The sequence below is a fragment of the Desmodus rotundus genome, chromosome 12 (genome assembly GCF_022682495.2).
Source record: "Desmodus rotundus isolate HL8 chromosome 12, HLdesRot8A.1, whole genome shotgun sequence".
NCBI classification, from domain to species: Eukaryota; Metazoa; Chordata; class Mammalia; order Chiroptera; family Phyllostomidae; genus Desmodus; species Desmodus rotundus.
In genome coordinates this window covers 78,854,682-78,879,022 of record NC_071398.1, presented here as the reverse complement: position 1 = coordinate 78,879,022, position 24,341 = coordinate 78,854,682, and the positions used below count along the sequence as shown (strand labels likewise).

General features: G+C 35.1%; 1 protein-coding gene across 4 annotated transcripts in view; it reads right to left on the bottom strand.

Moving 5' to 3' along the window:
• Positions 1 to 24,341, bottom strand: part of ASH1L (ASH1 like histone lysine methyltransferase) — a 215,150-nt gene that overhangs the window by 186,124 nt on the left and 4,685 nt on the right. For all 4 annotated transcript variants that reach the window (XM_053916032.1, XM_053916031.1, XM_024573899.3 and 1 more), the window contains exon 2: positions 6,593 to 7,113. In XM_053916032.1, the coding sequence (XP_053772007.1) occupies positions 6,593 to 7,012 (420 nt within the window). In that variant the 5' untranslated portion in view covers positions 7,013 to 7,113. The remainder of the gene's footprint in view (positions 1 to 6,592; positions 7,114 to 24,341) is intronic.

Here is a 24,341-nt window from a genome sequence, read left to right as displayed (position 1 = left end):
GGAATTTTAATGAGGATTGCATTAAATCTGTATATTGCTTTAGGTAATATGGCCATTTTAATCTATTTTGAGTCTTCCAATCAATAAACATTGAGTATCTTTCCATTTATTTGTGTATTCTTCAATTTCTTAAAGAATGTGTTGTAATTTTCTGTGTATATATCCTTCACTTCCTTTATTAAATTTATTTCTAGGTACCGTTTTTTACCATGTATAATGGACACTTTTTTGCTCAAATTTTTGAGGGAAAAATAAAGATGTACATTATACATGTGTATAATGATTACATACCACGGATATAATAATATCATGTATAATGCGCACAAAAACGTGGGCATACATTATACACAGCAAACTGTGTTATTTTTTTTGTTGTTGCCTTGGCAAAGGGAATTGTTTACACTTCTTTTTCTGAAATTTCACTGCAATTTTCTAGGAATTTCAGTACTATATTCACTAACAGTGGTGAAAATGGGCATCCATATCTTGTTCCTGGTATTAGACAAAAAGCTTTCAGTTTTTCACCATTAGCTGAGGACTTGTCATGGCCTTTATTATGTTTAGGTACTTTCCTTCTATACACATTTTATTGACTGTTTTAATCACAAAAGGATGGTGTATTTTGTCAAATGATTTTTCCCTATTGATATGATCATATAATTTTCATCCCTTATATTATTAATGTGGTACAACACACTGATTGATTTGCATATGCTGAACCATCCTTGTGCCCCTGGAATGAACCCCACTTGACCATAATATATTATCTTCTTAATGTATTGTTATATTCAATTTCCTAGCAGGATTTTTATATCTATTCATCAGGGACACTGGGTCTATAGTTTTCTCTTTTGTGTTTTCCTTGCCAGGTTTTGGTATCAGGGTAATGTGGGCCTCATAAAATGTGTTAGGAAGTATTGCCTCTTCTTCAATTTTGAAGAGATTGAAAAGGATAAGTATTAAATCTTTCACTATTGGGTCCTGGACTTCTATTTTTTGGGTTTTTGATAATTGTTTCAATTTCCTTACTGTTACTGTTGCCCAGTCTATTTATATTTCCAGTTAATAAACTGTTTTCTTAAATATCTATTAAGTCAGCATAGGAATTTCATTTCAAAAGAAAAACCTATCTTTTAAGGGAAAAATTACAATTAAGGCTATAAATTTCATTTATGGTTTATGAAATCAAATAGGCTAAATAAACTACTCATTGACAAACTGTTAGGCAAAACAGCACCAAATTTCAAAGTTATTTGACCTATTTCATAGTCAGTATATAGTCTTACTGAAATATCCCAATCTCTTTCTACTCACACAAGTTTCAGTTTTTAATTATCTAGCACAGGAAACAGATATTTTGGTTATTTTCACCTGTCACAAAAGCACATTTTTTTTTTTGGCTTAGTATCCTAATGTCACATATAAGTGACTATGTTGCAAAATTTCAAACTGAAATTTGTTTACATGTTAGAAATATACCATTGACTCTTCTCCATATAAGTTAGTGTTTGATAAATATGGTAAATACTATGACTTCCACCTCTACTTTTACTCTCTAAAAAACTGCTACAGAAGAATGAATATACCATCCTGACAACTTATGAAATGATACAGATGCTACATAAAGTTCCAAGACAACCAAACACACATTTTTGTAAGAAATTTAAAAGAAAAATCTTCTTTCCAGTATAGAAAAACAAAAATGAGATAGGAAAATCTGCTATAAAAATAATAATTAGTCCTGCCTAGTGTGGCTCAGTGGGTTGAGTGCCAGCCTGTGAACATATGGGTCACTGGATTGATTCCCAGTCAGGACACACGCCTAAGTTGCAGTCCAGGTTCCCAACTGGAGGCGTGCAAGAGGCAACAGATTGCTGTATCTCTGGCACGTCCAGGAAGCCCACAGAGTCCCAAAGAAGTTGGAGCCAAGGAGAAACACACCAAGGCACATCATCATTAAGTTACTCAAGATTAAAGACACAGAGAGTCTTAAAAGCAGCAAGAGGAAAGGAAAGAGTTACCTAAAAAGGAGTGCCCATAAGACTATTAGCTCATTTCTCAAAAGAAACCTTGCAGGCAAGAAGGGGCTGGAAAGAAATATTCAAAGTCATGGAAGGCAAGGACCTACATCCAAGATTACTCTACCCAGCAAAGCTATCCTTTAGAATGGAAGCGCAGATAAAGTGCTTCCCAGATAAGGTCAAGCTGAAGGAGTTCATCACCAAGCCATTATTATATGAAATGTGAAAGGGACTTATTTAAGAAAAGGAAGATCAAAAATATGAACAGTGAAAAGACAACAAATTCACAACTATCAACAAATGAACCTAAAAAAAATAAAAGAAAGAAAAACAATGAAGACAAAAACTAAGCAAACAACTAGAACAGGAACAGAATCAGAGAACTGGACATCACATGGAGGGATTTCAGTGGGGAGGGGGAAGAGAGGAATGGGGAGGGAAAGTACAGGGAAAAAGAAGCATAATTAGTAAGCATAAAATAGATGGGGAGAGATAAAAATGGTATAGGAAACAGAGGACTCAAAGAACTAATGCGTGCAACCCACTGACATGAACTAAGGGTGGGGAATGCTGGAGGGTTGGGGGGTTAGGGCAGAGGTGGGATAAAGGGGGACAAATTGGGAAAACTGTAATAGCGTAATCAATAAAATACAGAACCACCATCACTCAGAACCATCAGAAATTGAGCTGAATGGAGACTGACAACTGCAAATTTAAGAAACCACATCCATTCAGACTGGTTGGAAGGGCAGAGACACAGAACAGTTTGGTCCCATATCCACAGGTGGTAGATAAAAATTTAGGAGGAATATCTAGGGAGTGAGGAGTCCCAACCTCACACTAGGCCCTCAGTGCAGGGTTCCAGTGCCAGGAAGGTAAGACCCCATAACTTCTGGCTACAAAAACCAGTGGAGATTGAATCAATGGAAGAAATTTCTGGAGTGGCAAGCTGTTCCCCTTAAAGACCCTACACTCGAACTCACTCAGACTCACCCCTGAGCTCTAGGCACCACTTGAAAGGCACCACTGTCATACAGGGAAGAGCTAAAATGTTTGGCATCAAGGCAGGAGCTGAAGGATAACTTTCTACCAGAGAGAAAAGGGGCCAGAGGTCATTGTCCCTTTTCTGATTCCTTCCCCCATTGAAAAGAATGAAGAAACAGGAATTCAAAAAAACAAGGAGAGTGGAAGACGACTCTGGGACATCTCCAGACGTGCCAATATCAGAATCACAGAGATGCCAGAAGCAAAAGAGGAAGAGCAAGAAACCGAAAACTTATTTGAAAAAATAATGAAAGAAGACTTCCCTAATTTGGTAAAGGAAATAGACATACAAGTCCAGGAAGCACAGAGTGTCCCAAACAAGGTGGGCACAAAGAGGAACACACCAAGATGTATCATAACTAAAATGTCAAAGGTTAAACATAAAAAGAGAATCTTAAAATCAGCAAGAGAAAAGCAGAGAGTTACCTTCAAAGGAGTTCCCATAAGATTATCAGCTGATTTCTCAAAAGAAACTTTTCAGGCAAGAAAGGACTGGCAAGAAGTATTCAAAGTGATAAAAAGCAAGGACCTACATATCCAAGATTACTCTATCCAGCAAAGCTATCATTTAGAATGGAAGAGCAGATAAACGGCTTCTAAGACAAGGTAAAGCTAAAGCAATTCATCACTACCAGCCATTATTAGATGAAATGTTAAAGGAACTTATTTAAGAAAAAGAAGATCAAAACTATGAACATTAAAATGACAACACACAGCCAACAACTGAATCTAAAAAACAAAAACAAAAACAAACTAAGCAAACAACTAGAACAGGAACAGAATCATGGACATGGAGACCTCATAGATGGTTATCAGCAGGAAGAGAGGGGGTAGAATAGAGGAAAAGGTACAGGGAATAAGCAGCATAAATGTAGGTACAAAATAGACAGGGGGAGGTTAAGAATAGTATATATAAGAAATGGAGAAGCCAAAGAGCTTGTATGCACAACCATGGACATGAACTAAGGGGGGTGGGGATTGCTGGAGGGAAGGCAGATACCAGGCAGAGGGGAGGAAAGGGGGAAAAGTGGGACAACTGTAAGAGCATAATCAATAAAATCTACTTAAACAATTATAGTAAGAGAGAAAATATATAGTATGTTTTAATTTTTTTAAGATTTATTTATTTTTAGAGAGGGGGGCTGGAGGGAGAAAGAGAGGGAAACATTAATGTGTGTGAGAAACAAATCAGTTGCCTCTTGCATGTGCTCCAACTGGGGACTGGCCTGCAATCCAGGCACTTACCCTGACAGGGAATTGAACTGGCGACCTTTTACTTTGTTGGACAATGCTCAACCAATTAAGCCATGCCGGTCACTCCTGTATTTCTGTATTTTTACTATAAAGTTTGCTTTAAAAACAGCACTGACAAAAACCTTAACTACTTTTTAAGAATCAGGAGGGGATGTTTGGTTGTGTTTGGGAAACCCTTGCTTTAAAATAAATAAAAGAAAACCCCCAAGCTTTCTCAGACTACCAACATGCTTCACGATAGTCCATCTTTTCCTTGTTAGACACTGATACTTAATCTTTTTGGAGTCATGAATCCTTCCAAGGAGCTGGTGAGAGCTATATAAAAATACATACACACACACACACACACAAAATTCTGCACACACTATCATAGTTCACCTGCAACCAAACACACCCAAACCCTTTCAGAGATCCCAGGTTGTGAAGCCCTACCTTAAGCTATAAGGAGGAAAAGAGAAGATTCACAAGAACCTTTCCTTTATATGTAGTATGCCAGATACTACATATAAATTTAATACTTAATATAACCATTTAAAATAAGCATTAATAGCTTTATATTATAAATAAGAAAAGCTCATACTTGAATTTGGTTCTGATTCTATAACCCATGCTCTTTCCATTATTTCTGAAGAACTAATTCAGAGGGTAGTAATATATTCAATATCCTATGCTAATGTAACTGTTGAACAAAGAAATACCTAGCCATCACCAGCAGTTTTATAAGTATACAGATACCTTCTCTCGGAAACCAGACTGTATTCTATATAAACAAGATACATGGGATATAAACCACTTATGTATGAGAGGAAGTACATATTGTAAGTGAAATCATTTTAGTAGCAATGAGTATTTTTTAAAACACTATAAAACGATTACTAAAGACAATCATCCTAGAGCCCTTTACAAGTTAGCTGTGCTAAATAAGTACAGCATTGTCTCAAGTAAAGAGATCTAAATAAAAAGTTTTTTTCAATCAAACTTCTGAAAATTCTTGAGGTCAGCAAAAACAGTTATCTTTATTTCAGAGAGGAGGAAAATAAGGCTCAGCGTAGACTAATCAACTCAGCTAAGATTCATCCAGTTACATAATTTTTTTCATGAATTGGTACAATGCCCATTTTTCCTGACTTATAACTTGTTAATGGGTGATTTTATCAATAAAACTTTCCAAGCCACAATATATTTCTATGATCTTGTGCAGAACAGCAACCATTAAAAATCTATGGATGCCACAGCAATTCGAGGAACAAAGAGACTGCATCATTATGGTTTCTGGTAACATGCAGAAAGCAAATGAATTTGAAGTTAAGGAAATTAACAATAAAAATCAAGTTATCTCACACAGTCAGGAATATTCCAAAATTTCAGCCAAAATATTCAGCCAATTCTGTCTAAATCCATTGTTGTACTTATGTATGCATACAATTTAAATCTTCATGTAGGCACATATGGTGCCTACAACCTCAAATTAGCTTTTGTGTAGAGTGATTAACTTGTGGTCAACATGTAATCTAAAATCCACTTAACATCTTTACTAGACAGAGTAAAAGGAATTAAGAAAAAAATTAGTTATTATATTTGGTTAGCTGGCGAAAAAGAGGACACAATTTTTAAGATATTAACTTGCCTTATGAAGAACAAAAGGAATTAATACTTGTATAAAAACTATTAACTTAGCAAAAGCTTGGTGATTGACAGAGACTTGACTTGGGGTGGTGAACACACAATACACTGTACAGATGATGTGTTGTAGAACTGTGCACATGAATCCTTGTTACTTGTTCACCAGTGTCACCCCAATAAATTCAATAAAGAGAGAAAAAAAACTTTCAACACATTATCAGTGAACTGGATTCTCACAACCATGCTAAAAGGCAGTTTTATAATCATTTTAAGATCTTTGAGCCTCAGTTTCTTCTCTATTGTTCTGTCTATGGCCAGACTGTTGGTAAATAGGAAGGCAAGACTGAAATCTAGTTTTCCTAACCACAAATCTAGTATTCTTTCTGTTATTCCACTAGAAGCAGGAACCTGGGCATACCCCATTTAAAATATTTGCCATAATTTTGCAAATACAAATATATACATAGTAATACTGTATCACTCACATCTCTGACAAGCCTTAAAGCCTATTTCAGGCTTACAAAATAGGCTATTTTGAAATAACATATAAAGATTAAAGTCAAACTTCATGGAATACGTATATAGGCTAGATAAAAATTAATCAAGAAATCCAAATATTGTCACCATATATTGCTGAGAATTCTACTTACTCGTTTTGAAGGACAGTGTTCATGCTTTTCATCTGTCATCTTTGCACTTTTAAGTGCTTTTCTTGGGTGCTTGATAGTTGTTTTTATGGCAGGTCGACATACATAGTTCTCCAAGTTCTTTGGAGGTTTTTTAGTTCTCTTAGCCTGAAGGCCAATTTTCAATTTTAAATTTCCCTCTGAAAAGTTTGTTTCTTTCACCGAAAACTGCTGCTGTGCATCAGTCAAACCATCATCTTTCCCTGCTTCAATGTTTCTTTCCCGATTCCACTTGCGAAGGCCCTCTTCCTCCTTTGTGTTGTTTTCTAGCTCTTCTTCTCTCTTGCTGACCAGTGTGCCAATACTGATGGCAGAGGGGCTCTTTCTTGAAAATCCTTCGGAATCAGAACCCAATCCTAACATAGCAGTATTTCTAGGGTCCATCACAAGTGTATAGTATTGCCAAGGAATCCTATGAATATTTTACAAAACTGTGTTCCATAGAAAACAGGAATCTCCAAAACTTGCAACCAGCATCTCTTTCTCTGTAGGGTAGACCATAACAAAAATTTATCAGATTATAAGTAATGAATGATTAACATGAGAAATGGGTACAGGGAGAGGGGGACAAAAAGGTCAGGAAGAACCCAAAATTACACTTAAAACAAATCAAAATGCAGTTCAAATAGAATTTAAATTCATTTAGTTATGATAGATTCAAAATTTCTGAGTAAGTTTATCATTCTACAGATATTATAAACAAGCTGTAGTGGTATGGTAAAAATCAATGTTTAAGAACCACTGTTATAACTCACCTAAAAAATCTTTTATAAACACAAGCCTAGGATAAAAGTAATTTCATGTATTTCACACTCCTCAGTAGTAAATATTAAACTGAAACAAAAGGTTTCACTATTTTAAGATTTTATTTATTTATTTTTAAAGAGAGGGGAAGGGAAGGAGAAAGACAGGGAGAGAAACATTGATATGGGAGAGATACCAGTACATAGACTGGTTGCCTCTTGCATGGCCCCAAATGGAGACCCAGCCCACAAACCAGGCATATGCCCTGGCTGAGAATCAATACAGCAACCCTTCAGTTCACACGCCAGTGCTCAGCCCACTGAGCCACACCAGCCAGGGAACATTTCACTATTCTTGAGTATTGATAGGCTAACTCTTTTTCAAGCATATATCCGAAACAAGATCCAGGACTACTATCTGGAAAAAGAACACCTTATTCCTTAGAAAGTTCCATTTATGAAGTAGAGTATTTTACAGTTTAAACTATGTACCTTAGGGCTTTTCTTTCCAACAAGATCATAAGATTTTCAAGGAGAAAGACCATAAAATTGTTTTGTAACTCTTACAAGGAATGTAAGTTAAATGTATAGCCCAAATGCCTGGCACATAGCATGGCTCAATAAAAGGTATCAACAATTTATCGCAGCAGCAGCAGTAGCTATTAACAGTAGAAGCAGTAGCTTTTTAAGTAGTTACTCAACAAATATTGGCCAGTTGACTAAAACTTACAGTTTATTCCCACTTTATTCATTCATACAAGCAGCTGAAAGAGTAATCATCCAATCAGTTCACTCTGACATTCTTGCTATCTACCACTTTATATATTAATATTCCACAATGGCACTCAAGGCTTTTCCTAATCTGGCTCTTATTATTCAAACTCATTTATCCTTCCTCACCAACACACAAGCCCTATGATTTAGTATATTCAGTTTTCTTCACTGTCCCTAAAATCATGTTCATTTTTGCTTCTGTGCCATGTGTTTTTTTTATTTAAAGTTATAGAAGTTTAAATGTACAAAGTTCTATCTTCTCCATGATGGGTTCATAAAACTGAAATTCAAAAGTCTGAAAACCAAAAATATTTTCATAATTCACTAGTGACAAAACCTGATATGATATGATAGGGATCCACTTTGGTCTTAATAACCACAATTTCTGTGAACAGTCATACATTTCAATGGTGAATTATTAATGTGTTTAAGGAGTGACACTCTAACACCACAGTGGAAGTAACCTAAAATACATTATCTTTCTAAAAACATCGAAAAACCTTTTGGATAAGAAACTGAGGACCTATGTTCTCAAACCTGTATTTTAAGACTGCACTGACTTGATTCTTCCCTGAATACTTGTTATCCATATAGGATAACAATTTGGGTAATTTTTATTTTTTAATTTTTTAAAAGATTTCATTTAGCCCTGCCTGGTGTAGCTCAGTGGATTGAGCACGGGCTGTGAACTAAAGGGTCACCGGTTCGATTCCCAGTCAGGGCACATGTCTGGGTTGTGGGCCAGGGCCCCAGTGGGGGCCATGTGAGAGGCAACCACACACTGAAGTTTCTCTCCCTCTCTTTCTCCCTCCCTTCCCTTCTGTCTAAAAATGAATAAAATCTTTTAAAAAAAAGATTTTATTTCCTATAATAATACATAAATTGCCTCTACAACCAATCCCACCACTTGAGGACTAAATCCTATCCCTGTTGCCTTGTAAGGAGGCAACTGTCCTCTTTCTCCCATACATCATCCTTTTCTCACCATTCCTCTAGATAATGCAATCAGCAAAAAACACTGTAATGGGGTGCTTAGCTGGAGGTCCCCCAAAATAGAGAAAACCCCCATAGCAACTGCTTGCGGGATAAGGGATGCAGAGCAGGGCCAGTGAGAGTTACTCTGCATATCTGAAGAACTTGGCCAGTATTTTAGCAATGTTAAAAGCTGTGCCTGCTCCAAGCCAGGGATATGGGTGTGACTCTAACCTGTGATACAACATAGCCAGAGGGGCTTCCTGCACCTGTGAGCTTTCAGTGTACAGGATAGACCAGGCTTCAGCCAACTGAGCCATTCCACCAGAGCACACGGTTTGCTCTTTTACTTCTTTCATATCTTTGCCTACATGCAACCTTATAGAAAAGACATTTCCCTGACAATTATTTATAAAATTTAAAACCACCCATCCCACCATCCTCTTCTCGCACTCTATCCTGTTTCATTTTTCTCCACTGCTCTTCTCTCATCTGGTGTACAATATATTTATTTGTTGTCTGTATCTTTCCACTGGAATATGAAGTCCACCAGGAAATGGATTTATGTCAGTTTAACTCAATGTACTTAGAAGAGTTCCTGACACAAAGGATATGGTCAATAAATATTTGAATTAATTCCATGTGTTATATAGGTAATATCTTACTGGCTTCCACTGTCCTCCAGTTTTTTCCCCCCTCTTCTTCCTTGTTTCTTAATTTCTAATGTCCATCCTGAGTTTCATGTAACTAATGAAGTGATTGACCTGCCACATATCTTTTGAATTATTAAAAACAAATAATTTACACAAAACTGCTTTTATATTCAGTACTCATAACTACACAATTTTAAAATTCCCTTCAATTTTTGTTTTTTATAATGAAAGGATTCCAGAAGTCTTTATATTTATAAATGTAAGGTTTTGGGTTGGCCAAAAAGTCTGCTTAGTTTCTTCCATAAAATAAAATGTACATATTTCATCTTCACCAAACACTTTACTGATTTGGATATTTTGAGTATGTTGACTATCTCCCACTATTGGCTTCTAGTGGGTAAAGGCCAGGGGTGCTGCTAAATTAAACATCGTCCAATGCATAAGACAGCCCCACAACAAAGAATTACTTGCCCAAAATGTCAACTGTACCAAGGAACTTTGCAAACCACTTCTGACATGTTCGATCAGTCACAGCACCTTCTCCATACATTGCACAAATCTTTTTTATTTTTTGCATTTCAGTAGCATTTTTATCTTTCTTAAAACAATAAAGCATAGTATGCCAAAATGTTGCATATTTTCTTCCATTGCTACACAAAAATTCACCAATTTTGATAAGTTATTTTTAAATGTATGCTGATATGACAGCTGTCACAATACAATCAAACAAAAATGTTTTGAATAAAGTTAAAGACAACTAAGTACTACCAGAGCCATTTTACAGAAAAAAATGTAAAGGACCTTCTGGCCAACCCAATAGAATTTCAGTATTTCTTGCAAAGAATTCAGAGTATTTTTTACCAGTACTTATCTACTTTCAAAAAGTTCTATAAAAGGGTTGGAAATGCATGATTCCATTCATTTTTTAAAAAGGAAAAAATGGAATCCAAGTGACACACATAACTAAAAAAATAGCAGAATAAGCTGAAAAGGAATTACTTGAAAAAATTGATCACTATCCTAAAAATGTATTTAAGAATAGGAAAGTATGTTTCCCTAACTTGATCAAGTAGGAAAAAGAAGAGTATGTATAACAGCATATTCTGTGAATCCATTTAGGCAGCAAGACTAGAAAATCATGATTGGCAAACCCCACATACCAAGTTTAAGTGTTTCTAGTAAAGATAAATCCAAATTCTGAAGATACTTCACAACAAAGAATGCTTTTTATCTGCTAAATGTAATCTGCTTGAAAAGCAGTCCCTACAGCAGCTGCCGGAATGCTGTTTTTGAACTTTCAAAGCAATGTTCTTTCTGAATGGTATTTTTCAGCTTTGGGAAAGGTATCTATATAATCTAGGGTTTCCATCCAGGGGCAAGGATTCCACATTGTTACACAACTTATTCTGGTTCTGACATGATATATTCAATTTAAAACACAGTTCCAAGGGAGAAACAGAACTAAGACTGCATGAGTCTCTTCACTCAAAGAGACAAACTCCAACATTCATTTCACTTGCAAGTTAGAGATTTCTAATATGTTTTCAAATCACTACAATAATCTATGACAGCTTGGTCCCAATTAAAAGGGAAACTAACTAAACCCATAGCAGGGGTATCAAACTCATTTTCACCGGGGGGCCACGGCAGCCTCACAGTTGCCTTCAAAGGTCAATTGTCCAAGAAATTGGACAGTTGACAAGTCAATTACATTTACTTGTCCAGTAAATTTGTCCAAGAAACCAATTCTTGCCTTCTAACAACTTTGTATATCCCTTCCTCTCCTCCAGTTCCTTTTCCAAGATGCAGCCAGAAAAGTGATTTAACAATCTGATTATGTCATTTACCTGCTCAAAACCTTTGAATTCTTTCATATTATTTTCAGATATAAAGTTCCCAATCCTAATCATAACTTATAACTTAGATCTGCATTACAATATGGTACAGTAGTTAAGCACATAAACTCTGGATACAGAATGTATAGTCTCAGATACCAGTTCTGCTGTATTAATTTTGGGCAAGACACATCAGTTCTGGGCATGTCTCAGTTAAATCACTTAGGAATAAAAAATGTTGTCAGGGTTCAATGAACTAACTTATGAAAAATACTTAAAACAGTACTTCACACACCCATCTGCCCCTATCTTCTTCTAGTCTCACCATTTCCCACCCTGCTATGATGAGCAAAGCAGGGGCAAAAAACAACTAGAAAAAGCAGAAAGTGATATATGTATGATATATGTGTTTCTAAGTACTTTTCAGTTCATCAAACATCTCTGTCTTCCCTCCATTAGGAGAACATATAGTCATTTCTCTCTCCCTAAAACTCTCTTCCATCCCCTTCCCAGATGACTTCTGCTTATCCTTTCCTTCTCAGATTAAAGGTCATTTCAACGCAGAGACATTTCCTAACCCCTAGACCAGCAGAGATGTCCCTGTTAAATGCTCAAGCAACATACTGTAACTCTCTTAACACTTATAAGTTATATGCTTTAATATCTATACTTTCCACTAGACTATCTGTTCCATGAAAATAAAAATCACGTCTGCCTTATTCACTACTATGGCCTTAAGCAAAGTACCTGGAACGTAAAAGATATTCAATAAATACCTAAAGACTGAATAAACAACACATATATTACTATATTTTAACTATATATATAAAGACTAAAAAAGATTATAGACAAAATAAAAACATTAAAGAATTGATATTTTTTAAAGTTAAGGCTTCGCTGTTCATTTTGAAACAACAATTTACAAGTGTCATTTTTGTCATAGAAAATAAAAATTCCTGTAAAAAAAATAAAAAATAAAGAATTGATATTTTTCTTTAAATATTATATAATCCCCTACTGTTTTTACAATTTCAAAAATAAACACTATGTACACAGTCATGTAATTTGCTCTTCAAAACTAAAAGGGTAAGCAGTGTCCTGATTTAAGATGTTTTACATTAAACCACTAAATCACTGACATTAAATAAGTCACTAAAATAACAAAATGCTTATACTATCATCATCAAGATACCAATACAGTTTGAACTACATTCCTAAATAATTTACACAATATAAACTACACTTGAAAAGTTGGACAAACTAAGCTTTTTCACTCATCTACAGAACTCTTCATTTAAAAAGACAATGACAATCACCAACAACTCCTAACTTCTCAAGTCCTAATCACCAATAAATCTCGTTACTGTCATACTTATATACAGCATATATTTCAAATTCCAAGGTGTCACTAATTTTAAGAAGCTTCATGAATTAATGACCACATTTTCAGGCGAAAAAAATTTTAAAACCACTATCATATTAAATGTAATTATCAACTGTGTTATTTTCTAATTTCAGGAACACTAAACTGGAGGAAGAATGTCTCTCATGACTAAAGAAAAACTATCATACCAACGAACTACTTCTAAAAACTTAGAACAGGAAAGTGACATATATAAATTACAATTAGTAGGCCACAAAGGGGAAAAATACACAGAAAGCACTCTCAAAGCTAAATTCTGAGGAAAAAAATTATATTCATTGACTGTCAGATGAAAATCTAATCAAACTTTACTTAGCTCTTCCTAAGAAGCAAAATCAACAAGGATGAAACGCATAACTTCAATTTTGTTGTTTTAAAAAGGTGAGACAGGACTGTGGTTGCAAGGAATGTATAGGGACACTGACCTCTATCCCTAGTGGCAACAGGAGGGAAGTAGAAGTTACATCAGGTAGATTTTGCCATTAATGAATTATATGTCAATAAGGGCTAGGGGCAATCAATTCAGGGCCAGTGCACATGGTTGTACACTAAACAAAACAGCCACTTTCAAGAGGGCAACATACACATTGTAAATATCTTACATTTGTTTTTTATAAAAATTTTCTGTGGATAAATTGGAATAGAAACGTCAAATGGTACAGTTGCTTTGGAAAACAGTCTGGCAGTTCCTCTAAAGGTTAAACAGTGTTACTGTATGACCCAGCAATTTCACCCCTAGGTATAGAAGTCAAATGAAAACTTATGTCTACACGAAAACTTGTACACAAGTGTTCATATCAACATTATCCATGCAATAGAATATTATTCACAAATAAAAAGGAATGAGGTACTGATACATGTTACAACATAGACAAACGTTGAAAACATTATGCTAAATGAAAGAAACGAGTTCCAAAAGATAACATATTATATCATTACATTTATATGAAATAAAAGCAAATAAATCTATGAAGAAAGTACAATAGATAGTAGCTAGGGGAGAGGGGGAAAGCCAGGAATGCAAAGTAACTGCTAATGGGGACCAAGATGAAATGCTCTAAAATTAGATAGTAGTGCCCTGATGGGGGGCGGGGTGGGCACTCAGTTAGTTGAAGCATCATCCCTGTGCACCAAAAGGCTGCGGGTTCAATTCTGGTTCAGGGCACATAGCTAGGTCGTGGGTTCAATCCCCAGTTGGGGCACGTGCAGGAGGCAGCTGATCAACATTTCTCACATTGATGTTTCTCTCTTTCTCCCCTCCCACCTTTCCTCCCTCTCTATAATAAATAAACATATCCTTGGGTGAGGACTAAATAAATAAGTAAATAAAATAAAATTAGAGAGTGGTGATGGTTGCAAAACTATATGAATATAATAACTTGAAATGTCCATTTTAAATTAGTGAATTTATAGTACATGACTTGTATTTGAATAAGTCCATTTAAAAATCTGGCAGATCAAAATAAAGAATCTTGTGGAAGGGATTCCTTTCCTACTTTGCATAAAAACGTTTCACAGTAGTCCTGAAAACTTTTCAATTAATAGACTTCAATATGGCAAGAAGCTGACTTGAAATATGTTGCTGCTTACTGACCTAATTGACAATCCATTTGGAGAAAACAAAGTTAGACTCGTTCTTCACATTACATACAAAAATAATTTCCTCATGGATTTAAAAGCTCTATGCAAAACTAAAAGTACGTGAGGAATATTTGTGAATGTTTCTATAGCCTACAGTGAAGAAACCTTCTTAAGCAAATCAGAAAACTAGAAGCCTTATGAAATCAAATCTAAAATACAGATTTGATTACACAAAAGCATCATATATCCATAAGATAAAATATTGTAAACAAAATCAAAAGACAATAGATTAGAAGAAAAATACAATAAATACGAGAAAGGATTAGTATGTCTAATACACAAAGTTATGCTATGAACACACACATGTGGTTGGGGGAGCCATGTCTGCTATTTTTAAGTAAAAAAGATAGCATGGTCTCGTATCTGTAAAGAACAAATCATACGTATTCATATGCACACAGAAACAAGCAGAGATGATTGATTATATAACAATTGATAGCACTGGTTACTTTAGAGAAAAAAGTTTGGAAATACAAAAAATTATATATTTTTTCTTGACCTAGTACAGAAATGTATTATTAGTTTTATAATAAGCAAAAATCCAGTGAAAACATAATTTTAAAAGATTTGAAATACACTTAGCTACCATAAGCACACACATCTCAAAGTCTTATCTTGCTCATACTTACATAAAATTGATAAAACTAACCCAGTAACTTCTAGACATCCTTTCTAACTCCATTAGTCTAATACTGACTAGCTGTTTCATTAGTTTGTTTCCATTCAATAGACTATCACCTACTACACACTTAATCTTATTTTATTTTATTGTAGTGAGAACACATGAGACCTCTCTTCTTAACAAAATTTTAAGTGTACAACACAGTGTTGTTTATTATAGGTACAATGTTGCATAGCATATCTCTGGAGCTTATTCATCTTGCTTGAAACTTCATACCTGTTGATAATTCTCTATTTCCTTCTACCCCCAAAAACATACCTTTCAAACAAGATCAAAATCCTTTTTTTTAAAGAAAAAAATGGCAATGGACTTTATAAAAAATAAGAACTTCTGTTCATCAAAAGATATCACCAAGAAAGTAAAATGGAAAGCCACATACTGGATGAAGATATTTGCAACACATATGTCTGAAAAGGAATTGCATTCAAAAAACATACTAAGAGCAGGTACCATACTTTACAAAAGAGGATGTCCAAATGTCTAAACAAACATATAAACAGATGCTCAACCTCACCAGTCATCAGGAAAATGCAAATCAATACCCCAATAAATACTATTATCCACCAGAATGACTAAAATAAAATAGAGTAACACCACCAAATGCTGTTGAAGATGTGGAGCAACTGGAATACCACAACCCAGGTGAAGTCATAAAATCGATTTGGAAAACTGACAGTATTTACTAAAGATAAAAATATGCTTACCCTGTGGCCCAGCATTCCACTTCTAGGTATATGGCAAAGAGAAATGAGTGTATATTGTTCGCCCAAAGAGAGGAGGTGGCCAGATAAGGCTTCCCAGTTCAACTTGATAGGTAGCTATCTCACAAGATAGGTAGGTGTTCGCTAAGCAGACAAGCACTGAGAGAAATATGAAAGTCATGGAGATACAAACAAACTGTGCTTGGGAATGATGGCAGTTCCAACAGATGGAACACAAGTCTTAGAATGTCCAGTGAGACACAAAGCCGAAGAGGTGGGCAAGATCTTTTTTTAAAAAATATTTTATTTATTTATTTTTAGACAGTAGAGAAGGGAGGGAGAAAGAGAGGGAGAGAAACATCAATGTGTGGTTGCCTCTCGAGAGCCCCCTACAGGGGACCTGGCCTGCAACCCAGGCATGTGCCCTTACTGGGAACTGAACCAGTGACCCTTACATTCACAGGCCAGCACTCAACCCATTGAGCCACACCAGCCAGAGCAGAGGTGGGCAGGAGCTTAAAGAGAATTGCCAAGAGTCTATTCTGCCAAGAGATGTGGTCAAGTTTGGATTTAGAAATTGCATTCAGAGAGGTACGTGGAGTGTAGCTATGGAAGCTATGTAACTATAGACAGGAACCCAAACAGAATAAGGCACAGACAGAGAATTATCCCTTTGCTACCATTTTACCAATTTTGGAGAATAATGACTTTTCTTATTCCCTGCCTGCCATTCTATCATTGGTATGCTGCTATTGGTATAGGCTTGTTTATATTTTTAAGAGCAGCCTCTGTTGAACAACAGGTAAAGAATGCAACTGTCATTCCATAACATTCATAATTTAAGAGGCTTATGAAACAAGGAATACTGGCTTACAATCAAAACTGCCCATGAATTCCAAAAAATTATATATGTTATATGCATATGTGCACTTTTTGGAAAAGGGTACAAAGATTTCATTACATTCTTAATGGGGCCAATGACTACTACTACTACCACCACCACAAGTTATTATGATCCTCATTTTTAAGGCCAGCTCCTAGGTAGTACAGAATGAGGGCCCATAAAACTAACAGGCAGCCATTTTTAACCATCTAGTTCCAAGTAAATAAGTTCCCAGGTTTTTGTGGAATAGATTCATCTAGAAATATTTTTAGAGGTTTATAGGGATCCCAAATCACATAACTGTCTTAAATATCTCAGTGTTACTTAAGACGACTGGATCTAAACTAAAATGAAGATTTTTGGTAGTGTTCTCATGAGGACACCATTTACTTGGAAGAGTACTGGCTCTCTAATGCATACAACTATTATTACTTTGACTTGAAAAAAAGAAATCATCTATGATATGGATCCTTAATTTTCTGGTGATCTCTATAAAATAGTAACAAGAGGTCAGATAAACCATGGGGAATATGTTAGAAAGATGCCCTCTCACTCTTGTGAAATTAATTTCTCTTCCAGGACTGATAAAGTCCAAAACTACTGGCCTTTTAGGCATAGTGCCATTTCAACAGATGGGACCCTACATTTCCTAATGTTCCTAATGATAGAGGTGGACTGACAAATATGAAGTCATGTACTCAAGCAAAAGAGTAGTATATGTTAAGCCGATTAACAACTACCTATATGCTGTAACTGCCTTTATTATGTTATTTTTACTCCTTTCAATTTATGACACCTCAAATACAGAAAGGTAAAAAACAGGAAGGCAAAGAGAGAAACACTGATGTGAGAGAGAAACATGGATTGCCTCCTACATGCACCTGGACCAGGGACTGAATCGGCAACCTAGTTATGTGCCTCCACCAGGAATCAAACCCGCAACCTCTAGGTCAGGGGTATCCAACCTTTTTGGTACCATGGACAGGTTTCCTGGAAGAATAGGGTGGTGGGAGTAAGGGAACACGTGAGCTTCCTTAAGTGAGCTTTGCTTGTGGCCAGTTCCTAACAGGCCATGGTATTGGACTTTGGGGACACCTGATCTAGATTATGGGATGATGTTTGAACCAACTGAGCCACACTGGGCAGGGCTCAAACACATTTAAATAGATCCTTACCCTACCCATAAAATATGTCCCTAAATAGACAGTAAGTCAACCTAAATTATATTAAGCCCCTAACATATACAAGTACTGGATCTTATACATGTATTCCAGAATATTGTAAGTGTTGACTCATTAAATGTACAGATGGAAAACCAGCTTCTTTAAAGGAAGGTTTCACAATGCCCAATGAAAGACTAAATAAGAAATCAAGAGGCAGACTGAGCTCACTCTTAGGCTGCAAATTTTCCCAAAGCTAGAAGTGAATATCATGTTAACAGGAAAGGAGCTCCATGTCTTTTGATAACTCATTCATCATTTTAGAAATTTGTGGTATTTTTTTTACCCTTATATTATCCTCCACAATAGAGATCTAGGAAGGTAATGACCATTCCGGATATCTTTTCACAGTAATCATGTAGAAACAGGCACTCTGGCTGTTAGTTTAATTTCATGTAAAATGAGTGTTCTGATCTCTATGACATAATCAAAGAACTATTTAACAGATAATAAATAGCAATCTGTTCATTATAATCTTATTTTTTCTCCATGTCTTGATTAGTTAGTACTTGCTAGATCTTCTTATTCCGAAAGGTATTTATTCCTGAAATTATCAAAAGATTCAGTTCCATCACTCTTAATTAAATTCTTCTAAGTGTCAAGAATAGCCCACAATTCAGTCTAATAACTTCAACTCCCCAGGTAATTTCATCAAGTCCCATGGATCTGAATACCAACTCTGCAATGATCAATTTCCAAATTTATACATCCAACTGCCTATTTAATATTGCCACCTGGAACATTTAATAGAAAACTCAAAAACCAGTATATCCAAACCTGATTAGTTGTTACACACCCGCAATCTGCTTCTCCCAGTGTTCCTCGTTTCAGTAAATGCCACCTAACTTTTGAAGCTATTATTAGAATAATTTCTGACTACTTTTTAATTGAGATTCCACATCCAATCCAAGTTACCATCTCCACTACATTCAAAATACATCCCAAATCCATCTCCATGATAACACCCTACGTTCAACTCACAATCACCTCTTGCCTCAAGTATCACAATGGCCTTCTAACTGGCCACTGTGGTTGCAGCACTCTGGGAGATGGGCAGGACTGAATGTAGCCTTGAAAGGCCAGAGTGTATATGTCAGGTCAAGTCACTTCCCTGCTCAAAACCTTCCATCAGCTAGCTTCCTTTCAAATCTAGAATAATGCCCTGGCTGGTGTGGCTCAGTGCACTGAGTGTCAGCCCGAAAACCAAAGGGTCACCAGTTTGATTCCCAGTCAGGACACATGCCTGGGTGGCAGGCGAGGTCCCCAGTAGAGGGTGCACAAGAGGCAACCATACATTGATGTTTCTCTCCCTCTCCCCACCCCCCAAAATAAATATTTTTAAAAAAGCTTTTTTAAATCTAGAATAAAACCTAGATAGTCAATTCTTGTAAGTCCCTATATTATCTAGTCCCTGGCTACCTCTTCTACCTATTTCCTATCATTCTTCCTCACCTTGTTTACTATTCTAGTCCTTTTTTATTTCTGAAACTTAACAAACTACTGCCTCAGGGCTTATGCTCATGCCCCAGATGGCTGCACTGTGGTCCTTCATATCATTCAGGTCTCTGCTCAAATATCACTGCATCAAAGGACTTCCCTAAGCCCCTAAAATTACATTACCTTGACTATACTTTCTTTACAACACTTATGGCCAAATGCTATGACATCATATCCATTTATGTAATATCTATTCAATATCTTACTAGAAACTGAAAATTATGAGGACAGTGATTTTTGACTATTTATTGCTACAGTCCCTGAGTTTAGAACAGCATAAAGTAAGCATACACTTAATACTTGTTGAATGAAATAATAAATATTCCTTCTGTCAGAAGCACAGGAGGCAGAACGCAGGTTTTTTATCTGACTCTGAACAGAGGACTGAACCCAATGATATTCCAAAGGACCAACTGTCCAATGGATTGCCTGCATAAAACATAGGCACACAATACAGATTCCTCAAGAAGAAGAGATTTTGTCCTAGAATTGATTTGCTCTGGCAAAAGTTAATCATATCCCAAGACATTCCTTCAGAAACTTCTACTATATCTTGAGAACAAGTCTTGCTTGAACCACATGTAATGTAATTGTAGTATGTTACAGCAGTACTGAAAGACCTGGAAAAGGAAAATAAAATTGCCCAAGTTCCTTTTTTTTCCCCACATAATAAACTTTCAATAAATAAATGTTCACCTTGTTTCTGAATCAAAGGAGGTGATTTAGTGAAAGAGATGGGTTCTGCTTTAGAATACACTGGGCAACCAAAAATACAAAGGAAATATTGAGCAGTTTTAAAAAGAGAACTGTCATAACTAAACCCACATCAGTTCAAAGATTTGTTTCTCCACTCCAAAAAATTCACACAGCAAGATACATGCTTGTTCACTTTGGGAGACAAATCCTTGATTTGGTAAGAAGGTAAAAAGAAGCCAAACACAAAAGCCTAGTCTACAGTTATGTGGGAAAATACCAAAGTAGAATTCACACGTGAGGAAAGTAAGATAAATTAAGAATTAGAAAAAATATATACACATGTGAAGTGGTTTACATATACTTTCAAAAATGTACCTCCTATAGAAAATATATATAAGGGAGGTCACTTGCTTTGCTAAAAAAATCATTTCAGGAAATGAAGAGAAATTAATAACAGCACATCTCTATTATGTACTTCCTATATGACATACATTATGCTAAGCACTTTCCACGTATTATCTCATACAATCCTTGAACAACCCTATAAGTATTACCATCACTTTACAGTCAAGAAAACCAAAGATCATAAATATCTGCTAAAGATTATATCATCAGTTAAGTAGCAAGACTGGGATCTAAGCCTAGTCAATCTGATTTCAGAGTCCATGATCTTAATCTCTGTTTGGGATTTTCAGCAAATTGAAAATAAACCAGAGTGGAGACTGGGAGATTTGTTCATTATTAAGAAGAACAATGTTACCAAAAACAATTATACATTTTTGTATTCGGTTGGACAACTATTAAAATCAAATCTTGATTAAAATGCTCAAGGAGTGTGGGGGTGTATTCTAGTAAGAATTTTCTGAATAACTAAAACATAACCAATTATTTTTTGGCTGGATATCTTTATAATCAAGGCTTGATTAATTAAAATACTAAAAGGAGTGGAATGTATTCTAGTAGAAATTTTCTGAGTAACTAAAACATAACCAATTATTTCATTGCTTTTAATCTTTATTCAAAATTACCTTTAACTGTAATAATATACTATTTTATATAAGTAGAATGTATTGAACACAGTTCCATCTTTATCTTATTGATGATGTCTAAGTACAAAGGCCAATGTTATACAGCATTGAAGACAGTAAGGAGAATGGATGAAAAGTATACTGATCCAAATTACAGTCCCCTGAATTCATTCTGTTATATTTACTTTCATATCTTTGCAGATGATGTTCCTCTACCTAGAATGCCCTAAGCCTTACTTAATAACTCATATTTATCCTTTAAAGCCTGGCTCTTCCGACTTGTAGAAAGGCATTTCTAGTCTTTCCCTTGTCTCCAGACTTGATAACTTTCTCCCCACTCTGCCTGGGAGAAATGTATTACACTTTATAGTGTAATATATTTGTTAACAAGATGTTCCTAGATAACTCTGAAGAAAAAAAATGTTTTTTTCCCCAACACCTAAGCACATAAATGGGAATGGAGTAACAGAAAAATGTTAGTTGGTTGAATGTTCAATATATGAATGAATGAATGAACAAACAAATGGGAAGAAATACAGGCTAAACCAAATTAAAACCTGACCTTTTTCTACATTCTTTAAAGATTTTTTTTCTTTAAACACACATACACTCACACACAAATAAAATTAACTTAAATCTCTAATTCACTGCAGTTTCAAGGTGATGGTTCTTTAACCTTTGATATGCTTCTGCATAAACTTTAACTTCCCAACTTGTTATAACTTAGCTTAATGGAATCTCTACTTGAGATTTATATCCTACAATCTTCTTCGAAAACCTTTATACTATAAATAATTATTATACATGATTGAGTCACTCCCCCATTTTCTCAAATGTTATAGTTAGCAGTTTCTTCTTTCAAAGACAAACTTAAATTCTCTCCACTCAGCCCTGTTAGGCTTCTTATGTTAGTAAATATTTAAATTCCAGTGCTTTCATTTTAAGCAATGCTGAATTTAAGAAACTTTATCATAAGGAAAGTCTCCTCCACATTCTAAATAATGTCATTTACACCAAGAGGCCATGATATGGCTACTTTATAATCTGACACACTGTTCACCTGTGGTCTTAGGACAAACAAAACTAAGTGAGAAGTATCAAGTATGGAATAGGTAGAACTGTAAAACAAAGAGATTAAATCAAAGATTCATGATTTATCTATCATGAGATTATAACGTAAGATATAACAAAAGATAGGTTAACCAAAATTTCACTAATGATGGAATTCACATTCACCTGAATTGTAACTGCCAGCCTTTTGTGAAAGGAAAGGATAAATTACCTATTTTACCAGCAATCACTCCAAATCTCTATACTCTGATTCCTTTTAATAACTCAATAGGAATATTTACTTACTTTTTCTACAATATTTCTACTCATCATGATAACCATACTCTGTAACATGGTTCATATTTAGTAACTTAAGCATTGGTCTGGATTTTCAAATGTCCACAATTACAGTTTTAAACTTCAAAATAATGTGCAGTTTATTCTTTAAATACCAAGTTGATTTTAAACCAATTTTCAGCTCCTGTTCAACATTACCAATATCGTCTGATTTCTTTGTGGTAATTGGATCGTCAGAAAACCAAGAGAAATTGATAAGAGTTGAAAAATGTTTTTCATATCTTGTCATTATTACAAAAACAAAAAACTGTGAAAGATTATAAGCTTTTCGGGCAAACATAGAAACTAACTTTCATTTTTCAGTGCAAACATTTAAAAGCAGTGAGGTAAATTTCTATTCAACTCATTTCTTCTTAGTTTTCATAGGAAGCCCCTATTGACAAGTAATATAAATTATAAATATTTGATATAAGTAGTTTAGTTCCAATTATCATTAGATACTTTATTTTAAAAGTTACATGGGGGGAGGAGGATGGAGGGGTAGAAGAGGATACTAAAAAAATACAATAAAAAGTTATATAAATCTAATTACAGAGAAATAATTTCCCATTTAAGAGTGAAATGAATGTACACTGAAGTATTTATGGATAAATATGTCTGGAAGATTTGCTTCAAATAAGCAAAGGGCAGGGTGGGAGAGAGGCTAGTAGACAGGGATATACTGTGAAAACTGAATGCTGATAACTATTCCAGCTGGATGTTGAACACATGTGAACTCATTACAATATTCTCTTATCACCATATATGTCTGAAATTTTCCACATTAAAAAAAATCAATGTAATTAAATGAAGAAAGTATGCATTCCTGTCACTGACTTGCATATGTCTGAGAGCAAATGACTAAGAACTATAAAAACCAAAAACAATGCTAAAAATAAAATTTTACATTCTTCATAAGATGTTCAACTCTGAAATAAGGTCATTAGTTAAATTTCTGTCATTAGTTGAAGCCATCATTTATTATGTTGTGTCAACATCACACTACCATCAACATACCCAATGAGGAAAGTCATTAAAAAAGTGATTTCTAAAACATGAAATGTAAGATCGACAGTTATCATTAACTAAGATGACAAATCATAAGTATGAAAATTGAACCTCTACCTAAAGAATATAAACAAAGAAAATACACTGCAAGTAATTTAAAGAAGAAAAAACTGTAATATAGCTCAAAACAAAACAAAAACTGCTTTCATTTCCCTCTCTTATAGTAGCCAGGCTTAAAGTATCTCATGCTCTGAAAAGACAGATACCAAGTAGACCTCACCGTGGATTCCAATAAAGCTGTATATTACTTTTAAAAGATTCAGACCAATACACATAACTTAAATAACAATATAAAATTATTTAACTGGAGCCCTGGCTGGTGTGGCTCAGTGGATTGAGTACAGGCCTCAAATATATATGGCAATAAGAGAATAGTATAATGAGTACAGGGTCCCTGGTTCAATTCCCAGTCAGGGTATATGACTGGATTGCGGGCCAGGTCCCCAGTAGGGGGCACGTGAAGTCTTTTTTAAAAAATTATTTAACTGGAGACATACTACCTACACATGGT